At 45.3% G+C, this 25,817-nt stretch overlaps 1 protein-coding gene across 1 annotated transcript in view; it reads left to right on the top strand.

The window, feature by feature from the left end:
- Positions 1–22,938, top strand: part of mgat5 (alpha-1,6-mannosylglycoprotein 6-beta-N-acetylglucosaminyltransferase) — a gene marked incomplete at its 5' end in the record, with an annotated part of 47,141 nt that extends 24,203 nt beyond the window's left edge. The window contains 8 exons of the mRNA XM_079236494.1: positions 1,905–2,038; positions 7,905–8,038; positions 16,352–16,501; positions 20,389–20,535; positions 20,626–20,742; positions 21,936–22,010; positions 22,245–22,402; positions 22,739–22,938. Coding sequence (XP_079092620.1) covers positions 1,905–2,038; positions 7,905–8,038; positions 16,352–16,501; positions 20,389–20,535; positions 20,626–20,742; positions 21,936–22,010; positions 22,245–22,402; positions 22,739–22,937 — 1,114 coding nt within the window. The 3' untranslated portion in view covers position 22,938. The remainder of the gene's footprint in view (positions 1–1,904; positions 2,039–7,904; positions 8,039–16,351; positions 16,502–20,388; positions 20,536–20,625; positions 20,743–21,935; positions 22,011–22,244; positions 22,403–22,738) is intronic.
- Between the last annotated feature and the right edge of the window lie 2,879 nt (positions 22,939–25,817).

Below are 25,817 nucleotides of genomic sequence, written 5' to 3'. Positions count from 1 at the left end.
TTACTTATTGCTATTGAGTATTATAAATCAGGTTGAAGCCTGTTAAGTGGAACACATTGGACATGTAATCCCAGAGTAACTGAATAATCAGATGTTATTAGCAGGATGACAATTGCAGTAAAATAATAACCCATAACATACTGTACAGTGTATATTTTGAACCAAACTCTGCTTTTATAAGACACATCATTAATTCATAAGTCTGTTTTTATCGTGCAGCTGTTGTTTAGCCTTGGGGCTTTGCCGACATAAAACAACCCCCCAGGTAGATTCATGTAAAACAGAAATCCCCATGTGATGTCAGCGTTTCCTAATCACCAATATGGGACCATTTTATTTATCGCTCATTTCACGTGGCAGGAGAGAGCTATAATTTACAACAGGCTATTGTGATACATAATGCATTTGGATCACTTTATGTGAATCGCATTACCGTAAAAATCCCACTTCTACTTTGATGACAACACCCCCGCTCAACCAGCTGTAGAGCCTCGACACCGACTCACTGCAGCCATGTTTACATCCCGTTACGGCGCCATCTGTTGAGGATGGGCTTCTCTCTCTCTCTCTCTCTCTCTCTCTCTCTCTCTCTCTCTCTCTCTCTCTCTCTCTCTCTCTCTCTCTCTCTCTCTCTCTCTCCAGAGCTAGTGGAGATGGCATGTGGGCTTGTTGTTGTTGTTCTGCTCTCAGTCTAAAGTTGCCTCAAGATGGATGCGTTTCCCAGCTCGCTGCACTCTCAGGGCCTTTCCCAGTTCACACAGCCAGCTGCACAGCATCTGCCTGGGCGGAGGGGCGATCACTAAAAGAGAGGGGGGAACTTTTTGTGTATGTGTATCTGTGTGTGCACGTCTGGTCACACCTGGTTTCTTTCTATTACTTTTGATTAATAATAATAATTACTGTCCCATGTAAAGCGTCTTTGAGCATTTTGAAAAGCGCTATATAAAATTAATGTATTGTTATTAACGCAGAGTGTTTTAACTTAAAGTTGGAGTCACGTAATTGTATTCATAGCGAAGGACGGGACGACCAGATGTGATTCAACCAGCATCAAGAAAAGATGAGTAAGGAACAATGAGCGGTTCCCTCTCTGTGGTCCACTCGATCCTGGGCCGTGACCTTTGAGTCAGCCATGTTGTCCATTCACAGCCTCGCTCCTCCACGGGAGTTGAGCAAACGATCGAGGCGTTGTTTGTGTGTTGCCATGGTCACATATGGAGCTGTTTTTATTCTGTGTATAATAAACAATGATTTTGTGTCACTGTGCACATCATGAAAGACGTTATTTTAGACTTTGGTCATTGCTCAAATTACACAGAAACGGAATAGAATAGAATATAAAAGTCTTCTCTTTCTTTTTTTGACAATCTTCCTACAAAAAAAAAAAAATGTTCAGTTCTACGGACCATCTTGTTATTAACAACATAAAACGATGTTGTTGTTTGATACAACTCGCATAACGGTTGAAGCCAACCCTTTTCACATTTATATCTCTTCTTTAGCTTCTGTTTAGGAGCTAAGGCGAAACACCTCCATGTGGATCTACCTGCCGTGCAGCACTATCAGACTAGTTAGTTGATTGTCTAGCAGGTGTAGTTTAAATGGGTCTAAAGTGATGGAACCTGAGGCTTATTTGTTGGACTACTGTGAAGGTAACTGTGGCAATACTGTGGGGGAAAAGCTCTTCAGCTACGCTGTAATTGTTTTAACATTTCTCCTCTTCAAGCACACAACAACAGCAGCTGGTCCGTTTCTACAGAGATGATTTATGAGGCTGTTTGGCAGCTTTCATTGGTTTCACAAGATTCAAAGCAAATAACCCATGTTAAGCTCGAGCGACTCATCGTACACACGACTGGGGTGGGGCAGCCATTAATACCCTTCCCTTTTGTGTGACATCATAGGTGCATGCTGCGGGTGCTGGATTCGTTCGGGACGGAGCCCGAGTTCAACCACGCCCACTACGCCCAGTCCAAGGGTCACAAGACGCCCTGGGGGAAGTGGAACCTCAACCCGCAGCAGTTCAACACCATGTTCCGTAAGTCGGCCGGACGCCAACACACCTGCTCACCAAAAGTGCGTTTGTCAAAACCTCACGGAAGGACTAGAAAAACAAAACAACAAAAAGGCCATTTGGCTCAACTGTGGCGTGAGTGCAGGATTTAAAATCAGTTTATGTAATGAAAACCAGTGCAGAGACTCAACAAGTCAAAAAAGCAGAAATAACTCTGATCCATCCAAAATACATAAAAAATGAAATGAAAAAAACCTCAGCAAGGACCTCACTCTGTTGTTTAACAACAAGTAAAACACTGCTACTCGCAGTAGAAATCCGTTTTCCCATCATTACGCCCTTGTTTGTCAGTTTCTCCTGTGAATGAGACGGTTTGGTTGGAAAAAGAGGCGTACATGAAAACCCGTCGCGTTGCTAATGGAATATCATCGAGCAGATTAGAGGAAAGCACGAGATCAGACAATGTAATTATGAATGTAGGACGTAGGTTTTTTATTCTGTGTCTCACTCCTGCCGTGAGATCACTCTGTAACTGGAGTCGACCCCGTTTCTCTGCGGTGGATGAGTGGCGGCAGGAGAGAGGGAGAGAGAGGGAGGGAGAGAGAGAGAGAGGGGGGAGAGAGAGAGAGAGAGAGAGAGGGGGAGAGAGGGAGAGAGGGAGGGAGAGAGGGAGAGAGGGAGAGAGGGAGAGAGAGAGAGAGAGAGAGAGAGAGAGAGAGAGAGAGAGACCCTTGGGGGTATTGACCTTTTCCCCACGGCTAAGAGAAAGTGAAATGTTACCCCTCGCTTGCGAGGTGAGGCCTGGCGCTATCCAGAATGCCACGGCACCTGAAAGGACGCTTTGTCCGCTGAATAGAGTATGTCTTTCTCACAGCACACTGGGGCCTTTGCACAAAATCCAGTCAAGAGTCGCGAGGTTAGATGATATCGCCGGTGAAACAAGTGCACGGTGGTTCGGTGGAGTGTTAAAACCACAGATTGGCATCGCTTCCCGGCCCAAGAGACTAGTGCTCCCTCTCCCCCTCTCTCTGCGTTGCACGACACCTTCCCTTCGGACGAAAGAGCAGCATGTGTGTGCCATGCAACTGAAAAGAGTATTACATTCACTAGCTCCGAGGATGGGGAAGTAGATATCTTAGCTTTGGGGTTGTTTATCAGAGCGTGCACAATCATATTTAAACTTGCGGTTTGTGAATCGAGGCAGGTGCTTCTGTCAGCTCGGGTTAACGTTGGCTGTTTCCAGGAAGCTTGGCAACGCCTCGAGGTTTTCGGACGCATCCAAATAGGTTAGACGCCCAAATGTTTCCCCCAGAACACGCTTGAGAGTTCTCAAACTTTAAATAAAACGTCCTGTGTGGTCTTTTGAATTGCATTAAAACTCACCGACCGAATGTAGACGTAACAACGGACAAATCAGGGGCAAGGAGGTAATCCATCCTCGACTGGGATTGGTCCATTTGTTACGATTACGCAGCGCTCTATAACTCCTGGTTCGGGAGTGCGTGGCCTCTGGCCAATAAGACAAGGCGAAGCCAAATTGACCTCATTCATCCACTTCAGAGTGGGGATAGCAGGCAGGGTTTTGTGTTGTACAGTTTGTGTTTGAATGCGCGGCTCAGTTGAATTTGCTCCGTTTCACAGCACAAGAGCTGAATTGCAAATATAATAAAGTACCCTGGAGGTTGCAATGCCATGGATGGATTCAAGTCCTGTCAAGTGTGATTTATCAGCTTAAAAACCAGGTTTCTAACACGGGCTTTGGTCTGGGACCTGACTAGCGACAGATGCTTCAAGACTCAAATCAAATGATTTTTATGAATGGCCGTGAATAACAATCTAGCCTTTAACCGAGATACACGGTAAACGTGGCCGAGGAACCGGCTTTCTTTAAAGCCCCTGCTGCAGTTTTCCCGTGTGTATCCCTCACAGCCTAATCCCTCACAGAAATGATGATTAATACCGGTCAGAGGTGGGACACACAGCAGATAGTATTTATCTTTGAGGCATTGCCAACTACGTAATTGACCCCGAGATCTTCCCGGGCTGATAGCGGCTGTAAAGCTTTGATTTATAATGTTGCTGGCTCACCCGCTCACTAAAGGTTATCTTTATTTTCAACCTGCTTGGGATCAATAGGCTGATGTCGTGTTGTCTCTGTGTCTCTGACTCCCCGTCCAAATGCACCAATCTACTTTTGACAACACCTCTCCCGTGTTTTCTTCTTCATGCATTGACTTCGCGCGGTGACCTACGCGAACACTAACCTTAATCCTTGCATACATGCATATATTTAGCATTATGGAGAGTCTTACATGGAGCCAGTCACACACTTTACCTATTTGTGCCTCTGTTTGCAATATTTCTGGGCTCGCAGGGATCAAACAAGGTGAACATATTGGACCCACATTATCTGGCACAGAACACCAAAACCTTGCTAATGATTACTAAGACGTTATTTATTCTGTTCCTGGCTGGTTACACCCACTGTATAGTGGTGATAGTGGTCGTTGAGATTAAACACACTTCATTTTGAATCATTCATCACACTGTTTCGTGTGACAGCGTGAGCGTTTCGTGTGTCGTTTCTGATTGGCCGATAAATTGCAGAACCACAAGTTTGTGCTGGAGATTCGTTACGGCTGAGCGTTGCATGTTCGCAGTTTAAAATCCAGCAGTTTAGAAGTTAGTTTCTGCATTTTCAAGTGTTGGGCCAACATTAATCACATAATCCCCCCCGTCTGTAAAGCGGGATTACTTTTTTCCTCTGGTGTGTGTTTTTGTGCAAGTACCGTTGTGATGATGTAGTCTGCCTCTACCGCTGATTCAGTGAGACTTTCCTGCTCCTTTTTTTTTTTTTTTAAAGGGCACACAGGAAGTCCCTAAACGGTCCCTCTCACCCTGTCAGAGAAGATATCCTGCCCGTAAGAGCGTTACCGACATTTCTTCACTCCTCAGCTCCGCCAGCTTTTACCAAGCGACCTTTTTACAGGGCGTGAACAATGAGGACGTCCAGAAGTGTGAGCACACAATTTGGCAACGGAAGCAAGGCAGAGTGCAACAGTTTGTCAAGCCATGCGAGGGCACGACCACCAAAGATGGCCAACGCAACCCAAACACCGGCTTTCTAGACCCATATGCAATTAGCGAGTAGCTACACTACATGAGCAAGTGGCCCAATATTTATTTTCCAGACATGCACATGTATTTGGCGGAGAGACCAAGCGTGTGACGTTACACCAGCAAGACATTTGAGCCACAAGGAGACGCTTCCGGCTATGTTATCTGTAGTTGTGTACAGAAAATAGAAGCCATAGACTCCGTGGTTGCGCTTAATGGCGTCCGCTGTGATAACACGAGCGGAACATGTAGGTGTCCCGGTAAAAGCCTGTAATCAATGTTTAATACATATTCATCTGTGTTTATCATCCACCGCCAGGCAGCCACCACAGAGACATTCGGCTGAAAGTCACCAGTCGACACGATCACCCATTGACAACCAGACATGTTAACAGTTTGAATTCAATATTTAAAGCTTACTAACTTGTAGAGATGGCTGGCGACAAAACGACGACAACAAAAACACTTCTGTTGCCAGCATGCGTGCGCATATGTTTGACGATATCTCCGGCTGTAAAACGGTCGTTGAGTCCCATTCTGACAGGGAACCCAGGCTCTCCCCTCCCCAGACTGTTTGTCAGCTAATAGCAAATAAAGCTGCGGCTAGCTGAGTGACATTTTGAGTGGCAGCTCCAGTGGGAGACGAGGCATCTGTTGCCAAATGCATCGAGAGGACCAAACCCTAATTAACCGCCTGTCCTGTTTACACAGTTAGTTTGGTACTGGGAGTGTTCCTGCCGCCTCCTCCCAGGGCGTGGGAGAAAAGCCCTCTCGCTTTATTAGTGTGGGCGTGTTCGCGGAGCTGTTCAGATTCCACTATGCCACACCGACCCCTCACACAGATCTGGGGATATCTTCATAACATCTGCCTACACATTCCTGTGCTCTCACACACACACACACACACACACACACACACACACGCACACACACAAAGTGAACAAACAGGTTCCTCTGTGCACTGGGATGCCGGGAGGTGCGGCAGATTAGGAGTCGGAGAAAATCTTCCACCTCAAAAACATCTCACGTCTCCGGCAATCACTCTCTGACTCTGTGGCAGAAACCCTTATCCACGCTTTCGTCACCTCCCGTTTGGACTACTGCAATGGAGTTCTGTCCGGGGTTCCCAGCAAAGCCCTGGACAGGCTCCAGTATGTGCAAAACTCGGCTGCCAGGGTTCTCACCCGCACCAAGCCCTGGCAGCACATCACCCCCACCCTCATCCACCTCCACTGGCTTCCGGTCAAGTCCCGCATCACCTACAAGATCCTCCTCCTCACCTACAAATCCCTCAATGCCCTGGCTCCTCAGTATCTATCTAACCTCCTCCACCCTTACACACAGTCCCGGAACCTTCGATCCTCAGGCACGGGTCAGCTCTCCATCCCTCACACAAAAATGCGAACTTTTGGGGACAGAGCCTTCAGTGTGACAGCCCCCACACTTTGGAACTCTCTCCCCATAGAGCTCCGCAACACACCATCTCTGGAAACCTTCAAAAAACTCCTCAAAACTCACCTCTTTACCAAAGCCTATGTCCTCTAGCTACTGTTGCATTTGTTATGTTTATTTATGTCTTTGTTAAGCGTCCTTGGGTTTCATGAAAGGCGCTATATAAATCCTAGCTATTATTATTATTATTATTATGTTCTAGCGAGACGTGTGAAGAAGAGAGAGCGCGGCTCTCTGGCTCTGCGCCCGGAGAAAACGCTGCTCAGCTCATCAGCATACGTCTTACTGAACATGTCCGGTCAGGATGCAGCAAGGAACAGTGTGTCAGTTTGATTTGTAAAAGTATGAAGAAACCTGCGATAAGCAGCCACCAAGCGCATTCCTTATTTGTTGCTTCGTCTGGCGCTAGACTCATTTGCTCGGCATAACACATTTCCTGCTCCCCGTTTCTTTTTTAATGTTTGTCCAAAGATCTTTAGCCGGAGCCAATATGTGAACTGCCTGCAGAGATGGAGCGAGCACAAACGTTGGCTTTTGTGGGGACTGTCACATTCCAGCCAGCGTCCTGATGAACTAACAGACGTGTTTGTTAGACTGCTGTATTGCAGTAGCGTACGTCATTGTTTCCGAGTCATCTGTCATGACACAGCAGATTTAGGTGTCATGATTCGTCCCCTATTATTACTCCAGAGGATATTTGTACCTGAGTTTGCAGCTGATTCTCAACTGAAATGTTTAATCAAAAATAACAAAAATCCCTCTTTTATTTACGAACCCCATCTCCCTCTGACTGACTGGCCTTAATTTCCCTCTGGTAATGTTGTGGTAAAGAAGAAAAAAAACGAGGCCCGACCACAGCAGCTCCCCTAGGGGCTCTGTCACAAACCACAACTGCACAAACCCCTCCCCTGCTTCACTCCACAGGGTGACGAGGTCGGCGCTCCACTCCGCCTGCGCTGGTCCTAAATCGGATCATTAAGCACGTCGGGTTGCTTTTGTTTCCCCAACAGAATCTTTTCTGCCCATTCTCGTCTTCACATTTCTTTCACAAGGCAGATGGCGGTGAGGTAAAGAGCTGCCAGCTTTCGAGCTCCACTCTTGACCTGCTCCTCTCTGTTGTTCCCATAGTAACTAGTCATCGCCAGGCAATAAGAAACGGAGGGAACAACTCTGAGAATCACGATCAGTGATGAATGCACGTGTGTAAGATTTATTCGAGGCACTGCTGTTAAAGGTTGAATGAGGCCTTTAAGAGCTTTTAACTCATTCGTCTTAAGGCAAGCACTGATATACATGTATGTATTTATTTATTTTTTTGCAGCTCACACCCCAGACAACAGCTTCCTGGGCTTCGTAGTGGAGCAGCACCTCAACGCCAGCGACATCCGCCACATCGACGACATCAAGAGGCAGAACCAGTCGCTGGTCTACGGCAAGGTCGACAACTTCTGGAAGGTATTATCACCCTTTTTATGGAGGAAACGTTTACGACATCACGAACATTCTTACACCCTTTGAAACATGCGGCGGGCCGGGTGACACGATAAAAGAAGTGCTGTGCGGACCACGTTGGAAGTCAAAAGTTTGAACCCACAAAGTCATCCACATTCTGCACACACCTACCTTTTCAAATACTTCTGACGTGCACAAAGTAAGCGGGGATACGTACCTTCAGATGAAAGGGACGCCGTCACACTGCGCAGTGAGACTCTTTGAACAACCTTGGGTGAAAACTTTCACAGTGAAACCGGTTTACGAGCTGAAATTCAGCTCATCGCCCTCTCCGTGAAGTTTTCTAATATATTCAAATGCATGCTCGCACTGCGGCACAGAGACCGAGGGATTACTGTATCCCAGACACAGAATAAAAAACGACTCCGAGAGATTTGCACATTGTTTGGCATGCCACGGCTGCTTGGGATTACTGGCCCGCGCCTTGATGAGCTTTCTGCCCGACACCATGTACGTTTCGGAGCAGCTCCACCCGGATCTCTCTGCCGTCTGGCGGTGGAACAATAATGGAGAGAATTGTCTTCATGTGCAAAATGCCTTCTTGCGTCAGGAAGCCGTGTGATTAGGATGTGTAGGATTGAATAAGCCGTAAATGATCTGCAAACACGGCCGCATCAGCCGGTGATGATTCATTCCACTTGGCTTTACCTAACTTCACCAACTCATCGGCTTTACATATGAGCAGAGTTAAGCGTCCAGATCAAGTCACTAAAGCGGTGCGCTTCAAGGCTTGGATGAGTGTTTATTTGTTCACTCACACGTCCATTTCTCAAACTTTGTCCCTGAGTGAATAATGTGAGCAAAATCCAAGGGTTTGAAAATACAAATAATAAGAAAACACAAGCAACCTCATCTAAAACGTATTTGTGTTTGATTTTCAAAGCCACATTGTAGGGCTGTAAATCCCACGGTGTATTAGTTTTTTAATCCGCAGGTAGCTGCAGTGCTTTGAAAGCTTTTAGGACCGAGTCAGAGAACACACAGCAGTCTCGCTTCAGACGGGAGGAGGAGGGGCCCATCAGCTCACAGCGAGGGGCATTAGTTGCCAATCAGACTCCCAAGCGTGTTCATTACCTCCTGCTTTTAATTAAAGGGCCATTTTGGAGCCGACTGATAACGAGCTTCCTCCCTTTTCCCCTCCTTCGTCCTTTTAAAACCGCTCTCGATCTCTTTCTCTGCGCTCGAGAGGTTTCATTCCGACATGATACGGCCCCCGTCTGAAATAGAAAGTGGGAACCACTTTAAGAAATGTATTTCTCGCATGAAGGTAAAACTCACAATGGAATTACATTCCGGTAATGGGATTAATGATTCACCAACTAACAGTTGAGCAAAGTGCAGTCAGCTTTTTAATATGAGGCAATTGAAACAAATCTCCTTTCACCCCTGATCCCGTTTATCAAATCCCTCCTCCTGCCACCCATGTGTTTACCACCACCACTGTACCTGCCACCACTCTTCTTTTCCTTCGCTGTGGATCGATGTAACTTAGAGTCTATAGAAGTTTAATCTTGAAATACAACTAATCATTCAGAAACAATGGAAAATGAGTGCTTTCCTGACAACCAATTTAACTTTACATGACTCAAAATTAACAGGAAGTGCTGCAGTAGAGCAACACATGCAAAGGCCTCCATCTTCATTACTGACCTAAAGCACAGTTCTTGTGTTTTTTTTGTTTTTTCTTATCCAACATCCTAATAAAATGTTTTATAACTTCACATGTGGGCCTTTTTTATTGTCTGCTTTACAGGCATCGTAAATGAAAAGAAACTTCAGATTTTACAGACTTTGGAACCCGCAAATGGAATTTCCATCAAACACGTATCCCAGTTCTTTGTTTGTTTTTTTCACTTTTATTGAGCTGTAAAACAAAAATAACATTGGAGAAACTCTGGACATTGAAATGCGTGGACCAAACCAGGACACAGCCGAGGGCCCGAGCCAGCGTTGTTATTCTGCAGCCGAGTCTCTTTCCACGCCTTTAACGTGGAGGGACTACTGTGGGTTAGGGTTAGGGTTAGAGGTGCTCAGGTCCCACTCATCCCACCGGTGTACAGTACTCTACAAAGAGTACTGTGATGCAGTATGAGTGTGTTTTCCCCAGTGAGCACAACATGGTGATATTTATATAAATAGCTGCATATTTACAAGACGGGAAGAGCGAAATCATGGGGATGAAGGGCCGGGATGCCATGTCATTATTTTTGCTGGTGAGACCCGAAGATAAAATGGCCACACCACCTCTGAGGGAGACGTTTCCATGGCAACCCAGTTGGAGGAAGAGAAGCGGCGCCAGGGAGAGTCTTTTCTCTCCCTTTTCTTTGTCTGTCTCTCCAATCTCACACACACACATTGTACACACCGATGTGACATATTTAAGTATGACATATGTTTTTGTCATTCCGTCTCCATCGCAATCTACGTCTCTCAAACTGGGGCTGATTTAAATTAAAGAAACCACCATCAGAGCAAGACGTCGCTATTAAAGCGGTCAGTGTGCCTTTTTTTTTCATCATCAGTGTGTAAGAAGGCAGAAGGGAGCATGGAGAAAGGTGAGAATGAGTAGGAGTTAGCGAGCCGCAGGCCCTTGGCAGCAGATCAGAGGACATGATGAAGAATGACAAATCACACATAGCTGACGGACAGACACACACAGACACACACAGACACACACACACAGCTGGCGCATGCAGAGCAGGAAGGGCCACCATCACACACTCAAGCAAATGGTCCACAATGTGTTGCGGCCTCCCTTTCCTTGATTGACAACAGAGTTGAGTTGAACATTAAACCGTCTTTAGTTTCGCCGCGCTCGTCTGATGTGATGAAGCAATCCCTCGTGCCATTAAAGTATCCTGAGTGTCAGGCTAGAAACCTGAATTTGACGTTTGAGGAGCGCGCTGGATCGGAGCGGGGAAATGTTGTTGCGGTTATTGAATCGACTCCTCCTGTCACAGATGTTTTATTGAATTAGGCTCAAGCTCTTTCCAGAGGGTGCTGCTTTATTTTGAAACTCAGATCTGTAGCGCTAAATTCATGTTGTTGTATAAATGTTTTATCTTTATCTGTAGTAAAGAATATACATATTTATAATAACATTTATTTTTCTGAAGCATGGGTGAAATACACATGCTCACTGCTGAACATTTGAAATAGTAAATGAAGGTGAAGTGGGAATTGAAAAACAATTACTCAGGTTGTTAAAGTTAAAAAGGAAGAGCTGAACAAAGTTGAAGTGTCAATTTGAGTGTAAGTGTTGAAAGAAGCCAAAGATTCAAGCACTGAAAGGAGTTGAAAGTCCAGTTGTGAATTGAGCTGGATGGGTCCGTGTGAGTCCCGAAAGAAATGAACCACTTCAAGTGCAGAAACTGAGAGAAGATTATGAAGTGTTAGCCGAATGTAAGCACTGAAAGCAGTTGCAGTGGGTGTGAACGGGGTGGGACTTGTAGTTCAAAGGTGAGGATCTGAGCCCTGAAAGGGTGCAAGTTTTCGTTGAAGTGTCAGCATTAAAGGACGATAAACTTAGGAAACAAAAGGGTAAAAGCAGTCAAACTGTTAGTTGACATGTAGTCGCTGAAAGCAATTCAGTTGACGCATAAGTGATGTCAATTGAAGAGCAAAATTTGAACGCCGGAAAAAAAATCATGAACACTATCAAAACATGTTCTCAAAAAGACAGGAAGTCTCCAGGAATGATTCATCGAGATCCGTCATTGTCTTCTCTTGGCATGGGGACACGCCAACCTTTCTTTATTTAGAACGATCCGAAGTGTGTTGTGCTCCATCCACTTCAATTTTATTGAGTAAAAGCAGGACGAGTGCATTGAACGTAGACGCTGCTTTCTCCGACGATCATTCACAGAAGCAGTATATTACTAATCCAGAGGTACGAGGGATGCAGCCAACAAATGTACGAGGGCACATCAGAAAAAAAACCAGCGAGCTCAATTAGAGCCGCTACGGTTGGGCAACAATAAGTAAGATAATAAATAGACATGATGCAATGTTTTAATTGAGCAAGCAGCCCCTGCTTATACCACATTGACCGAGCACAGCAAATATTGTGATAATTAGGCTTGAAACCCCCCACCGGTGCCATTAGATTCTGTACACGAGGTGCAAAGCTTGTAATTGCGCTCAGTGAAGCGTGTGACGTTACAGGTGTTCCCATCGCTGTAGGACAGGCGGGAATAATATAGCTGCTGTATTTCTCTTGAACTGGGCCTGTTGTACTTGGATGATTACGCGGCCCACGTATGCGCATTCGGGACGCGCTCTCCATCTATCACAGAGCGCCTCCTCCACTGTCTCCATGCTCTGGCCGGCCACCAAACTCCACTAGGTTGCACATTGTTATGTCTAATGGGGCGTGGGAGTAAATAACATCTCCCGACTGCACTCCAAGCACTTCTGGATTCTACTTACCACCCGTGTTCCCCGGCGGTTTCCAGGTATCCGTCAAAGCCTCTAATGGGTTTCTACAGCATCCGTTCAGGTGTTTGTGTCCACGTGCAGCTGTGAGGAGTCCTTTCAATGGGAATGTTGTGGTTGGATAGGTTTCGCGGTCAAAAGAGTGGCAGCTGTAAAACGGTGGATTGATACATTTCATTTCCTATAAAGTCCCAAATTATTAATAAAAGTCCCCTGTTCATTCTTCCTCCCTGCAGTATCAGAAGACTTGTTTTTATTGAAGCGATGCCGTGAACAAAGCCATGCTAATCCAGCAGTAAAACGCATTTCATTTGCCGTGAATCCTTTTTATATTGAAGCAACAAAAATGAGGAAATGCTTAATAGGACTCAGAGTCTCAGACTGTGTGTGTGTGTGTGTGTGTGTGTGTGTGTGTGTGTGTGTGGTCCTTCGGGTGACGGGCGGAGTGAATCTTTTTCCCGACTGACGAGCTTTGGGCTCCCAGGGTGTCAGTTGGAAATTATTTCAAATGGGAAGACGATCAGAGGTGCGTTTGATGTCGAAGGCAGTTTGAGTAAGTCGAACCGAGCGCACCTGTCAGCATCCTGATGAGGAGAAAAGCTCTTTTCGTCTTTTGAGGTTACTGCAGTAGACTTGGAAACTATTACGTTGATGAAGAACATGAGGAATGAACACGAGGGAGAGCGAAGTGGATGAATGCGTAGGGAGAAGTGGATTGTTTCCGTTGTAATGTGCAATAAAGCAAGATTAATCTGCTCCCTCCCTGGTGTCCTTGACATCAGTGCATGTCAAGAGAAAGCGCTGAAACATCCAAATCTGCTCTCAGGCCTGCAGCTCCTGGCCCTCAACAAATGTATAGAAAATAACCATCCTGTAGACTCAAGCTGGTTGTCTCTCAGAAAGAAGTTCAGGTTCAGTGTGAGTATCGGCACTGAATGAAGTCGAAGCGTCGACAGAAATGAAAGCGCTGAAAGGAGTTGAGCTGGCTCTTTGTGCTGACCAGCATTCCAACAATAATACGTTTAATAAAGATGTGAAGCTGCTCAACAGCATCGACAGTCCTGTAACGCTAGCAGTCATAAAGAGGTGGCGAGTTAGCTGTGGATCCACCTTTTTGTACCCTTTTTTTTATTTCTTCGCTGTGTGTCTCTCAGCCTGTAAGATCTCTGTAAACAGCAGCCGCCTCTCCTGCTTCCTCTCCGAGCCCGGGTTTACAAATTCCCTCTGATTTACAAGGTCATAAAACTCGCCTCCTCCTGCTTCAATCAACCTCTCCAGCTAAAGCGGTTATTTTATAACTCCCAGAGCACGTGCTCCCCTACAAGGCTGCAGCAATGGATCCACTTCCTGGTTGCATGTTGTCGGAGACGCACGGATCCACGTGGGTCTTGTGATGTAAACAGTCTGTCGTCGCACAGTTACAAGCGCGTAACTTCTTTTCAGTGTGCTGACTGCCAAGACAATGGATCTAAAAATGACAACACTTTGTCCTACTTCTATATTTCTGTCGCGCTTGTCCAGCGATGTGCTTTTCATTTTTTAGGTGTGTTTGTGAGCCACTCAAGCGGTCATAATAAACACATCACACACATCGTGCTTCCTTAAGAGACTTTAGTAATGTTTTTTCTCCAGGCAGTCATGCATTACAATCCATATTACATCTTACTTTATTTTACAATTGCTTTGCCTCTGTACAGAAACAATTGTAAAATATATATCAGTTTATTCCCCATCTGAACATAGAAACACTGAAAGCAATAATGACTCATGACAATTGATAATCTATTTATTTAATGAAACTTTGTCCTCTGGAGACGATTTTTTTCAAATCTTTTTATTCCTTTTTAGTGCTCTATAAATAGTATTGCGGCTGCATAATACAACTTTTATTGTTGGGTCCTAATTTGAAACGAGGTCATGGAACGAGCGTCTTGTTCGGCCAAGTAGTCGTACTTCAAAATGCGTGCGTCAGACCTTTTGTCTACACATTTCCCTCAGCTGATGCATCGTAAACAATTCAAAAAACATTTCCATGATTCGCCAGACTGCAGTGGAATTATTGTGTTTATTTTAACATGTAAAACACATCAGTAATAATAGTATTTATTGAACCTTTTCTCTCCTTTTTTCATTAGGTGTTCATTAAGCCTTTGAAACTTTTCTGCCTCATGGACATGCCCCTGCTCTCACTGTGTGTGTGTGTGTGTGTGTGCGTGTGCGTGTGCGTGCGCGCTTCTGTTTCCTACCTGCAATCTTCATTTTTTAAATCCCCTCATGCACATAAATCCAAGCTCAATTCCTAAGAGTGAAAAGATTACAGGGTAGTGATTTCGCCTTCTAATTAGGACTTCATCACACACTCACTCACTCACACACACTCACACACTCTCTCTCTCTCTCTCTCTCTCTCTTTCTCTCTCTCTCTCTCACACATAAACACAACAGACTGCTTTAGTTACAGCAGGCTTGCTGGAGGCATCTGATAGCCGGGCCTCCAGGGACCCTGACGAGCAGCTACCTGAAATTTAAGCCCCAAAAGGAAGCACTGAAGTAGACACACACACACACACACACAGTGAGAGCAGGGTCATGTCCATGAGGCAGAAAAGTTTCAAAGGCTCGTGTGTGTGTGAGCTTGAAACGGGTAGCTTTTAAAAATAATGGCCTCGCTGCCCCGTGAGTGTTGAAACTATTGGTAATCAATAATATTCCTGTGTGAGTGTAAGAGAGGGAACATACTGGGGAAGGTGCCTTTTGAGGCATCCTGTCGTTATGGAGAAAATGGGCAGCTTTCATCTCTACTGCCTCCCTGAAGGGCTTTAAGAGCGTTTCTTCACCCTCGAGTCCCTATTTGTGCTTTTATATGTGCTTTTTATCTTCTATATCATTTTCAATGCTGCGTCCGTTCACGCTGGACTGTTGTCACGTGGTCCGAATTCTTAATCCTGCAAACACAACGAATGCAGAGGCAAAGTGCAATCACTGCAGTACATTCTGGGGAGCATTAAATGTGTCCTTGAGGACTGTTGGGCAGGGAAAAATATGCCATAAAAAATGTCTATTTTTGGAGCAGATCAATGGTTTAAATAAAGATGATCACGTTTGACCTCTCAGGGTTACGGATTGATTACACCTGGTGTTCACACAGTTGACTCCGATGTGGTGTTTAAAGCAACAATAGCTCACTTTCCTCATGAGATTTCCAGGGTGATGACATGGTCCCAAATCAGTTACAAAGGGTTCCTCCATTGATCGGGTATGTTGGAAACACAAATGTTGCATTAACCGGGATGTGTAAATGTGTTCTTTTTAGTTTCTCTTTTGAACTCATCCTCTATAAAATCAGGATGTGACTTTAGGTTTATAGGAATCTTTTATTGCCGTGCTATTGATGTCTTTATTGTGTTTCATCATGCACATGAGTGATCAGGTAGAGTTTAATAACAACAGCAGGGCACCGGTGCACCGACGCTCCTCATACAATGCTATTTTTAGCGCCGCCTGCCTTTGTGGCCAGATGGTCAGTCAGGTAGCTCGAACAAAAGTTCACCGGGCCACAAAACAAAGTAATGATCCTGATCCCCTCTCAAAAAACAATATTAATCCAGAATGGTTAGTTCCAGGATGCTTGTTCTGGATTGGAACAGATAAATGTGTTTTCAACTAAATCAATTTCCATTTGTATCAACATTCTGCAAGAGACGTTGTTTTTATTTATTGGTTCACCGTCTTTAAAACAATGGTTTCCAGGAGGATTTTTGGTTTGTGGACCTTTTTTAGTAGACTGACAACACCCTGAATGTGTCTCCCTGTTTGTTCCAGGACAAAAAGAAATACCTCGACATCATCCACGGCTACATGGACGTCCACGGCACCGTGCACGGCACCAGCACCGTGCACCTCCCGAGCTACGTCAAGAACCACGGCATCCTGAGCGGCCGAGACCTGCAGTTCCTCCTCCGAGAAACCAAGGTGAGTCCGCCCAGCTGGGAAAAAATGATTAGGCGGGAAAGAAAGCCACAAACCAACTCCCACATGTTTCCCTGCTAACCTGCAGAATATTGAGGACACACTATCGTCTCACAAATCATCCCAGCCTGTTTTTAAGTGCAGAGGCTCCGCACATTCCTGTGATGGTAATCGCTGTGTGAGACACTTCTTAAAATGAAAAGGAAAAGAAAAAGCATTGTTTAGATATTAGGAGATTTACAAAAGGCCATGTTGGGAAACATAATAAGGCATTCCCTTTGTGTCATCAACCCACTTATGTCTAAGAGTAAGTAATAATTGAAGCACTTAAAGTGCAAGTAAATAAGAGTAAAACGTAGCACATAGATTCCTAAAAGAGATATTGGTTGTTTGGAAAGAGCGGCGTCTTTGTGTGAGCAGAGGTTGTAGCACTTCTCCATTCACGTCATGACTTGTCTCCTCCTTTCACCACTCAAGCCGCTCTCATCCACAAAGACGAGGACGCAGCCAGGCCGAGCTCAAACACACACTTCACGTTCCCAGAATGTGTGTCGAGCCGCTCCACACAAAATATCTTTTGTTCAGTGGAAAGCTGTGAAGCGGAGAGCATGCCACCTCGAACTGATGGAAGACTCCATCTGGTGTAAATCCTCTGCGTCAACCTCCGAAGCTATTGGAACAGAAACGGGAGCCGCAAACATGTCGTTATTTATAATGCCCGACGCATATCAGTGGGTTAGGGTTAGCAGATTGGCAGGTCACACAGATAACAGTGCCAGATATAGCACTCAAAAAGGCTAAAGTCATTGTTCTTGTGTAGAACTAGTTGGTTCCGGTAGTGTAAGTATGACGAGATGTAAGAACAGGCTGATATTTTGGGTTTGGCTAGCGTTAGACCTTCTTGGGTATCGCTAGCTGGGGCTGTTCCAAATCCACTGAGGAGTGAAGCTGCTAACTTTAAAACGCTGGTTCCAAACAGGGAGGAACTACTGCACAACCGATGTCGCTCATCAACCTGTAACACTACAAACCAATGCAGTGGGCTCATGATGTGCTACTTGGCCTTGGAGCTAACGCTAGGTTACTCCTGCAGGGAGGGAATTCTCATTAACTTTTATGGCGCTGCCCATTGTCATAAGGGAATGAAATTAAAATGACATGGTCCTCGAAAAAAGAAAGAACACCTGCCAGCAATGTCTGCTGAAGGTGAAAGATGGAGTCTGTCTTTTGGCTCCAGTCGGCATCCTTTTCAGAAGAATAAGGTGGGAGGAGCTTGGATTTCTTTAGCTTCTGAAACCAGATGCCCTCCCATCAGCGCAGGGAGGAGAGAGAGAGGCAGACATCAGACAGAGATGCCAAGTTCAAAAGAGCCGTAGGTCACAGTTCAGGCACTTCTGAAGAAAAAGATGGATTGAGATTTAAACCCCCTTTTTTTGTGCTGAAAGAATTCTCAACGTGCTCTGCTGTACTGAGCACCTGAAACCGAGGAGCCGGGGATGTCGGAGGCGCTGACAGAGGAAGGCTGAGGTGTATTCAGCAGTGGAGCGGATCATTGAAGTGTTGAAAACAACATCGGAGGACGGGAGGGGAGCAACACTCGCATTTACTCCCCTCGCAGGTTAACTCTCACAGGAGACGGGATACCGTATAAACTCCCACATCCTCTCATTACGTGCGGTGCTGCGTGGAAAACCCAAAAGGGGAACAGCCAATTAAACCCCACAAAAACAGTTTAGCCACCGGAGAACAGGAGGCGTTGTCGGCACCAGCTTTCAACACGCTCACTGTTACCTGCAGTCGGACTGCCTGAGCTAATTGGCCTCGCGGGTTTAACTATTGACAGAGCGTCTTGTGAAAGCGTTCTGAGTGTGCAGGCACTTCTGTGAAGAGGAAGAAGAAGAAGAGCGTGCCATGTTGGCGTCTGACCTTTTTGATTTTCCCTCAAACTGAATTTCCTGAAATAAACTGACACGCTGCTCTGCATCAGGGGAACGGGTCAATGATCAAACCGCTTCCTTCTGACGCTGTGTGTCTGTCTCTGAGTCTTCCTTCTCCTCACACCCACCACATTATTCACTATGGAGTTGTGTGTGAGTGAGACACAGCAGTTAAGGCTCCTTCCTCTCTCACACACATCGTCAGCATGGTATTCTGCATGGTAGGACTGGCAGCCCAACTGGCTTTGTTATGTGATCATCATTTGCATGAAAACCGCCAGTCGGCTCTGCTCATAAACATATATATATATATATATATATATATATATATATATATATATATATATATATATATATATATATATATATATATATATATATATATATATATATATATATATATATATATATATTTTTTTTTTTTACACAGTGAGCGAGTCCACGGTATAGATGGTCTAATAGGAGCCGATCTCTGTGTGCTCTCAGTATAGATGTGGATGAAGTTACAGGGTCGGGATCAGGACGTGTCCACTCGGGCAGGACGTTTGAACAGAGAGGACAAATCAATAGAAGTACAGCTCTGATCTTACAAGCAGAATGTCATTCAGCACTAAGCCTGGCGGTGCACATTGGAGACACGACTGCTTTAATGCGCCCTAATGAGGAGCTTTCAGATGGAGGAAAGGACTCTTATTGATTCTCTTTTTCAATCTCAAGCCGTCACATAGGCGGCATCAATCATTTCTCTTACATCACTGCTTCTTCACCCCCTCCCCTCCCTATAAACACTGTTTTTCAGCATTGAGGAGCTTTTGCTCACATTCACAGAAGAAGAAGCAGCAGCAGCGAGCTTTGCTGCCACCTATTGGCAGACATCTGCCGCTCACAAGGCTGTAGGTGTTGATCAGAAACATTTGAGTAACACATGAGTTAAAGGAGCATAAAATCACAAACCAGGTCTGATTCAAGTGTATCAGACACACACACACACACACACACACACACACACACACACACACACACACACACACACACAGACCAGCCATTTAAACTCCCCGTCTCTGTCGGCTGCCACCGTCCCACAAATATTTGCTCTTCCCATCCGGGAGGAGGGAACTTTTTTAATAGAGCCCCCGTTGTTCCTTATGAATACAGTATTACCTTTTAAAGTGTGTGAGCAGGACTGCGGGCGGCTCCTACAGCTCACTGGAAGTGAACACTGTTTAGCTTCGTTGTGCAACGCAGAGCTCGTCTTTTTAAAAATGTCTTCAAGTCACATTGAAATGAAAATATCTTTTCCTGACATCCTTTCATTGTGAGTGATGGGGGACAAAAACCAGCGGGATTACGATATGAGCTCATTTGAGGCTTCGGCAGTCTGCGCTTATCTCTTTGTGTTACTGTCTGGGGAAGATGAGACGGAGGAAACAGTTTAGAGCAGGAAGGATGACGGTGGAGTCGTCCATCACTTCCTGTTACTTCCTGTTAGAAAGGGGTCTGTTAATGTCCAGTACGAACAGGTGAGATGTTTTTAAAGACAGAAAAGTAGCAGTAAGGATTGAATATCATTCAATGCTTGTGCTTTATTCCCTTTTTTAACATTGCCTTGTGTTGCTTTACAATATCAGCGCTCACAAGTGGTCGCCGTGTGCAACAAGTAGTGATTTGTGAATTCTCATCGGGCCAGCTGCAAAATGTCCTCGGGACTCCTCACCAAACATTGAGTGGCCTCTGAGAGGAATAATCATTAGTGCTGTCCTCTTATTATCCTGCTTGTTTTCCCTCCCTTGTTTTCTAGAGAGAATGTGCTGCCGCCGCTGTATTTTGTGCTGAAGGTTTTGTTTCATCAGGGCTAACTGCTGCTATCGGCGGATATCAGAAACTCAACACAGCCGCTGGGCTTTTCTAACTTTGATCAAACCTGATCTCCATGTTGTTCTCCCTCCACTGCAGCTGTTTGTGGGTCTGTCTTTCCCCTACGAGGGTCCCGCCCCCCTGGAGGCCATCGCCAACGGCTGTGTTTTCCTCAACCCCAAATTCAGCCCTCCAAAGAGCAGCAAGAACACGGACTTCTTCAAGGGCAAGCCCACGCTGAGAGAGGTGAGAGGAGGCAGCTTTTGTCTTTTCCCCCCGCAGACTGCCGCTCACGATTCTACTTCTCACCGCCTCTCTCCTGTTTGTCGTGTGCAGCTGACCTCTCAACACCCGTACGCTGAGGTGTACATCGGCCAGCCCCATGTGTGGACGGTGGATATCGAAAACCCTATGGAGGTGGAGAGGGCCCTACGCGCCATCCTCAGCCAGAAGGTAAACAAGACTTCAGAGAGATCTTCCTCAGGAAATGTCTGCGTTGTTGTATAAATGATGCCGTAAAAAGACTTGGAAACATAATGAAACAGATGACCGTCTCAAAATAATATAATAATAATATAACTTTTCTGGGGTTCAATCAGTTAAAAAAGCGGTCGATCAAACGGTACGATTTCTGTTTTTCTTTCTTATTCAACATCTTTATTTAATTACATTTTTAAATTGCGTTTCTTAAGGACACACAAGAACAATTATCATCCCTATTGATTAATCTACCGATTTATTTATTTTCTTGCTCGAGCGATGAATCTTTGGCTCTATAAAATATTTTAAAAGAAAATGACAGCAAATATTTTAGTAGCTGAAACAAGAGATTTCGTTTTCCATTTTAAATGGTGACTTTATTTTCTAAATGTTGCAGATTAATTAGTTAATAGTTTCAGCTCCAAGATGAAGAGGATGTCAAACAAAAAGGGATATAAAGGATGATAACTGGAGATAAGACCAATCACACAAATAATAACGGTATCAATTCATTTGTGGATTGATTGTTTGGTGTATAAAATGTCAAAAAAACTGCAGTCACCATTTCATATTCACTTTAATTTATTTAAGTATCAAACAACGATGAAAACTGGACACTGTTATCAGCAGAGTGTGAGTGAAAGTACAGGGGGAAGAGAGAGAGGGAAAGAGGGAAAGAGAGGGAAAGAGAGAGATCCAGTTCCATCTTCCCATCCAGGCCCCTGCATATTTAAAGGGCCGGGACCTTGTGTTGTGTTGTGCTCCGCCGAGAGACTCGGAACAATGGCCTTGTTCACTGGACGAGCCGCATATGTTCTGTGATCCGTGGCGAGTTGCAGCCGACCAGGCTCCGGCTTGGCTCTCCTCCTCCTCCTCCTCCTCATCTTCCTCCTCCACGCACAAAGACGTGGAGAGAGCAGCGAGTGACTTAGTGCCACAACAAAGGCTTCGGTTGTTGGTCCTCCCCGTTTGAAGTTTCCCTAAATCAGAGTCGGTGGAGGTCAATGGGACTCTAAAGGGCGGCGGTGCACCGAGCCGACAGCGGGCTGATGTTTTACCGGCCTGAGCTCACACAGACACACACACACACACACACACACACACACACACACATACAGCACGTGACACACTTCTCTGACTGCTCTGTGTCTTGTTTGTGCGTTCAGATCGAGCCCTACCTGCCATATGAGTTCACCTGTGAGGGGATGCTGCAGAGAGTCAACGCCTTCATTGAGAACCAGGTAATTACGTCCATCGCTGGAGAAGTGCCCTCGGTAGAATGCAGGAAGAAAACAAACCAGTAACGTGATTTCTTATTGTCTCTGTAGTGCATTCATGAGTTGTAATACTGATGCACGTTAATGGCTTCATTATCTCTTCATACGCGATGGAGCGGCTTGATCCGCTGCCACAAATTCCCTGGAGCTCATCTCACGTCTCGACGCTCGATGTTGCTGACTCATGTTGCGTTTCAGGACTTCTGCCACGGCCAGGTGATGTGGCCCCCACTCAACGCCCTGCAGGTGAAATTGGCCGAGCCGGGGCGCACCTGCAAGCAGGTGTGTCAGGAGGAGCAGCTCATCTGTGAGCCCTCCTTCTTCCAGCACCTCAACAAGGACAAGGACCTGGCCAGGTGGGACATCACACATTACACTTTCCTCCATGTTGCAGGTGTGATTTTAAAAGTGGCCACAAGGTGGCAGCACACAACCAGTTTTTATTCAAATGTACAGTTTGTCATCCAGAGAGGAGAATTTAAATAAACTGCAGTGTCGCGTTAAAACCACCGGAGGGCCCAGTTTGTTTACTGGGATCAAATGGGTCAAGGCTCATGACTGATGCTGAAGAACAAAGTGTGTGTGGTCAGCTTCCTGTCTTTCCTCAGACAGAAATAAATAAGTATAGAAACTGAAGGTTCTCTCTCTCTCTCTTTCTCTCTCTCTCTCTCTCTCTCCCCCGCCCTCTTCAGGTTCGGCGTGGACTGTCAGACGGTGGAGTCCAGCGCCGACACGCTGGTGCCGGCCTACAGCGACACCCGCCGCCACTGCATCTTCCAGTCCGACCTGCTGCTGTTCAGCTGCGCCGGCGCCCACCAGACGCTGCGGCGCGTCTGCCCCTGCCGCGACTACATGAAGGGCCAGGTGGCGCTGTGCAAAGACTGCCTATAGCACCGACCGGGCGGGGGGGAGGGGTTGAGTGAAGTCGGAGCAGCTAGTGTGTTTTAGACTCGTGTGAGCTCTCTATCAAACACACTTCTGTGGGAAGACATCTGGACAGAAGAGACTGCGTATGTCCGTCATATTTATTGTTTTCCCCCCGGCGGCAGGAGGCGGAGCCGCCCGGCCCTCTGATGCTGATGAAGCGGTGTGAAATTACTTGAATCAACAAAAAGGGAGCCGTCGGAGACTTTGAGAGTGCAGCAAACGAGCTGCTGCCTCCTCCTTTGGCAGACTGCGCCGATAGGCAACCGCTGTCTGTCCTCAGGTTCAGGGCGGCGAGGGACCAAGGAGGCTCCGCCCCCAAACCACCAACCTCCTCCATCCACCTGGTCTAATCTGAAACTGTTTATTCTTTCGGTAGGTTTGCACTGGACTGGCTCGCCAGAAGGCTCGTATCTCTCTCACACACACACGCACGCACGCACACACACACACACGGCGGCTAAAGAAGAACCCAGTTTTACACTGTAACCAACTCGTTCGTATCGTAGATCTCTAGTTTTGTACCCTGACCCTAGCGCAGCAGCGGCCCTCGTTCACCCTTAAAAGAGAGGAAAGTCCACTAGTGGCCCCTTCATTTTCAGACATTCACTTTTAAATTGCACACTTGCTTTAAATGTCCGTTTCATTTCTTAAAAAGAGGATCGAGGGTGTTTGTTTTCCACAAAAAGGTCAGTAGAGGAGCGTAGAAATGTCTCTGTGTTTCCGCGCACACCGAGAGGATCGTTCTCTGTAGCTAACGCTGTCGTGGACGTAGTCGCAGGACGTCGTGTCGTAGATGATAGCGGTGGTGACGCCTAGATGACAGGAAGTCTACAGAGAAACATGAAAAGCTCACGAGGCGTTTGTCCGTGTCTTAATGTACACGAGCTGTTTGCTTTCTAGCAAACTGTAAGCGACAAACGTGCCAACGAAGCGTCGCTGCAGCGCAAAAACTCTCGTCTCCTAGTTTCCTTTCTTTCCCGCGGATCGTTAGGATCCTGATTTGCCTGCAGATTTGCGAAGAAAAAGAAAATTAATATAAAAGTAAAATTCAGAGTTATTGTGGTGAATTGGAGAAGAAAAAAAATCCACTACGGTAATCTATTCGAGGTTCAACACGATATTAGTAACACTGTATATTGTTCATAAGGGTTTAAAACTTTTTTTTTTATTTATTTTGTATACAAATCTTTATGTGTTTTGCTGGAAATCTTTCTTTTTTATTTATAGGAGGGGTGTGTCTTTCTTTTTCCTTTTTTATAGATTTTTATTTATGGAGAGTAATTTAAAAAAAAAAAGCTTGCTTGTCTTTAAGTGTATGAACAGGAGGCGGAGCTTTGTCTGCTTCTGTTCAGCTTTCAGTGATGAGAGAAGAAGTTTATTTCATTTTTTATATAGAAAAAGTTTGAACAACTAAAGTGATTGATGTTTTAGCAAAAAAAAAACATGCATGAGATTTGGTTTTAAACGGAAATCTTTAGCATTGAATAATGAAAGCGACTGTTTTAACTGCAGAATGGGGACCGACTTCATCTTGTCATCGTCATCATGGTCACTGTTAAAGATGGACAGCGGTGGACAAGCGTGCCTCGCGTCACATGACCGCAGCAGGAGCCTTGTACACGTTGGGCTTTGATTTCCAATCACTTTTCTTTTTGTTTGCACGTATGAATCGGCGCCGTCCGGCTGCAGTCGCCCACCTGAACGTCTCACTGTCAGCTGACTGTTTTACGTTGTTCCTCTGTTTGTTTTTTACTTTTGTAAACGGGTCAGTGATCTGCCGCCAAGTTAGCGTTTCAAAGAACATGATGTGCCTTTTTAACGGTTTAGTTCGGTCCCGTTTGATTATCAGCGAGCTGTTCGGCTGTGATGTGTCCGGAAAATAATAATAATGATAATAATAATAAAACACACACTTGTGATGCAAGCCTTCAGTCCCAAATCTAACTCCACATATCAGATAAAGGATTCCTTTTCTCTCTCATGGGTCAGTTTTATGGGTCACATGGATTTAAATCATCTTAGTTTCTCATCTAATTTCAAGTTAATACAATTTAAATTGTTCAATTGAATCAGTCCGAACCTTGTGATTAGTTCCATTTGGTTGAGGTTTGGAAAACACTTCTGATTGGCTACTAAACAACTAGAATAATGGATGGAAAATGTTTGTTCTACATTCTTGAGAAACTGCCACAATGTACATGTCTCACACTAATTGGATTACCCACTTCAGCACCATCTGATTTCAATAACATCCATGGAAACATCATTTGGTGTCCTTTTCTTTCTCCAGTGAATCAATTAGGAATGGGAGTTGTTATTTTTACCGGTTTTGCTGCAGTGGAAGTCTTATTTACTTTGTTAGTCAGGCTTATTCTAAGCATGCCGTCGGTCGGATTATCAACCGCTTAGTTTCTTCACCGTATCTGTCTTCGTTAACCTCGGCGTGGAATGTCTCCATCGTACAGAAACAGAAGCAAACGAGCTGCTCACAGCCACAAACATGTCATCTTTGTTTTCAATCTCGACCTTGTTGGAATCCGTCAGTTTAGCATCCAGCGTGTGATCCAAGCAGCAAAAGGTGAATAACGCAATGACAACTGTTTTCTTTTGTTTTGTTGTTGTTTCCACAGTCCTTGATGAGTAAGAGGGATATAACTTTATTTTTAAATAAACCTTTTTTCTGTGACAAAAGGCTCAGACTCTGGTTTAATAGTTTTACATCACAGCAATACAGATTGAGTATTTACATTGTGTGTGTGTGTGAATACTGAGCAGAAATAGAGTTAAATTTGGGCCTCACAAACCTTTTAGGCACAAATATAACCCCATTTGCACAAATGTTTT

This window comes from Taurulus bubalis, assembly GCF_910589615.1.
Source record: "Taurulus bubalis genome assembly, chromosome: 21".
In the NCBI taxonomy this organism is placed as follows: domain Eukaryota; kingdom Metazoa; phylum Chordata; class Actinopteri; order Perciformes; family Cottidae; genus Taurulus; species Taurulus bubalis.
The sequence above is the reverse complement of the archived record's forward strand: the minus strand, read 5'-3'. Positions and strand labels throughout refer to the sequence as shown.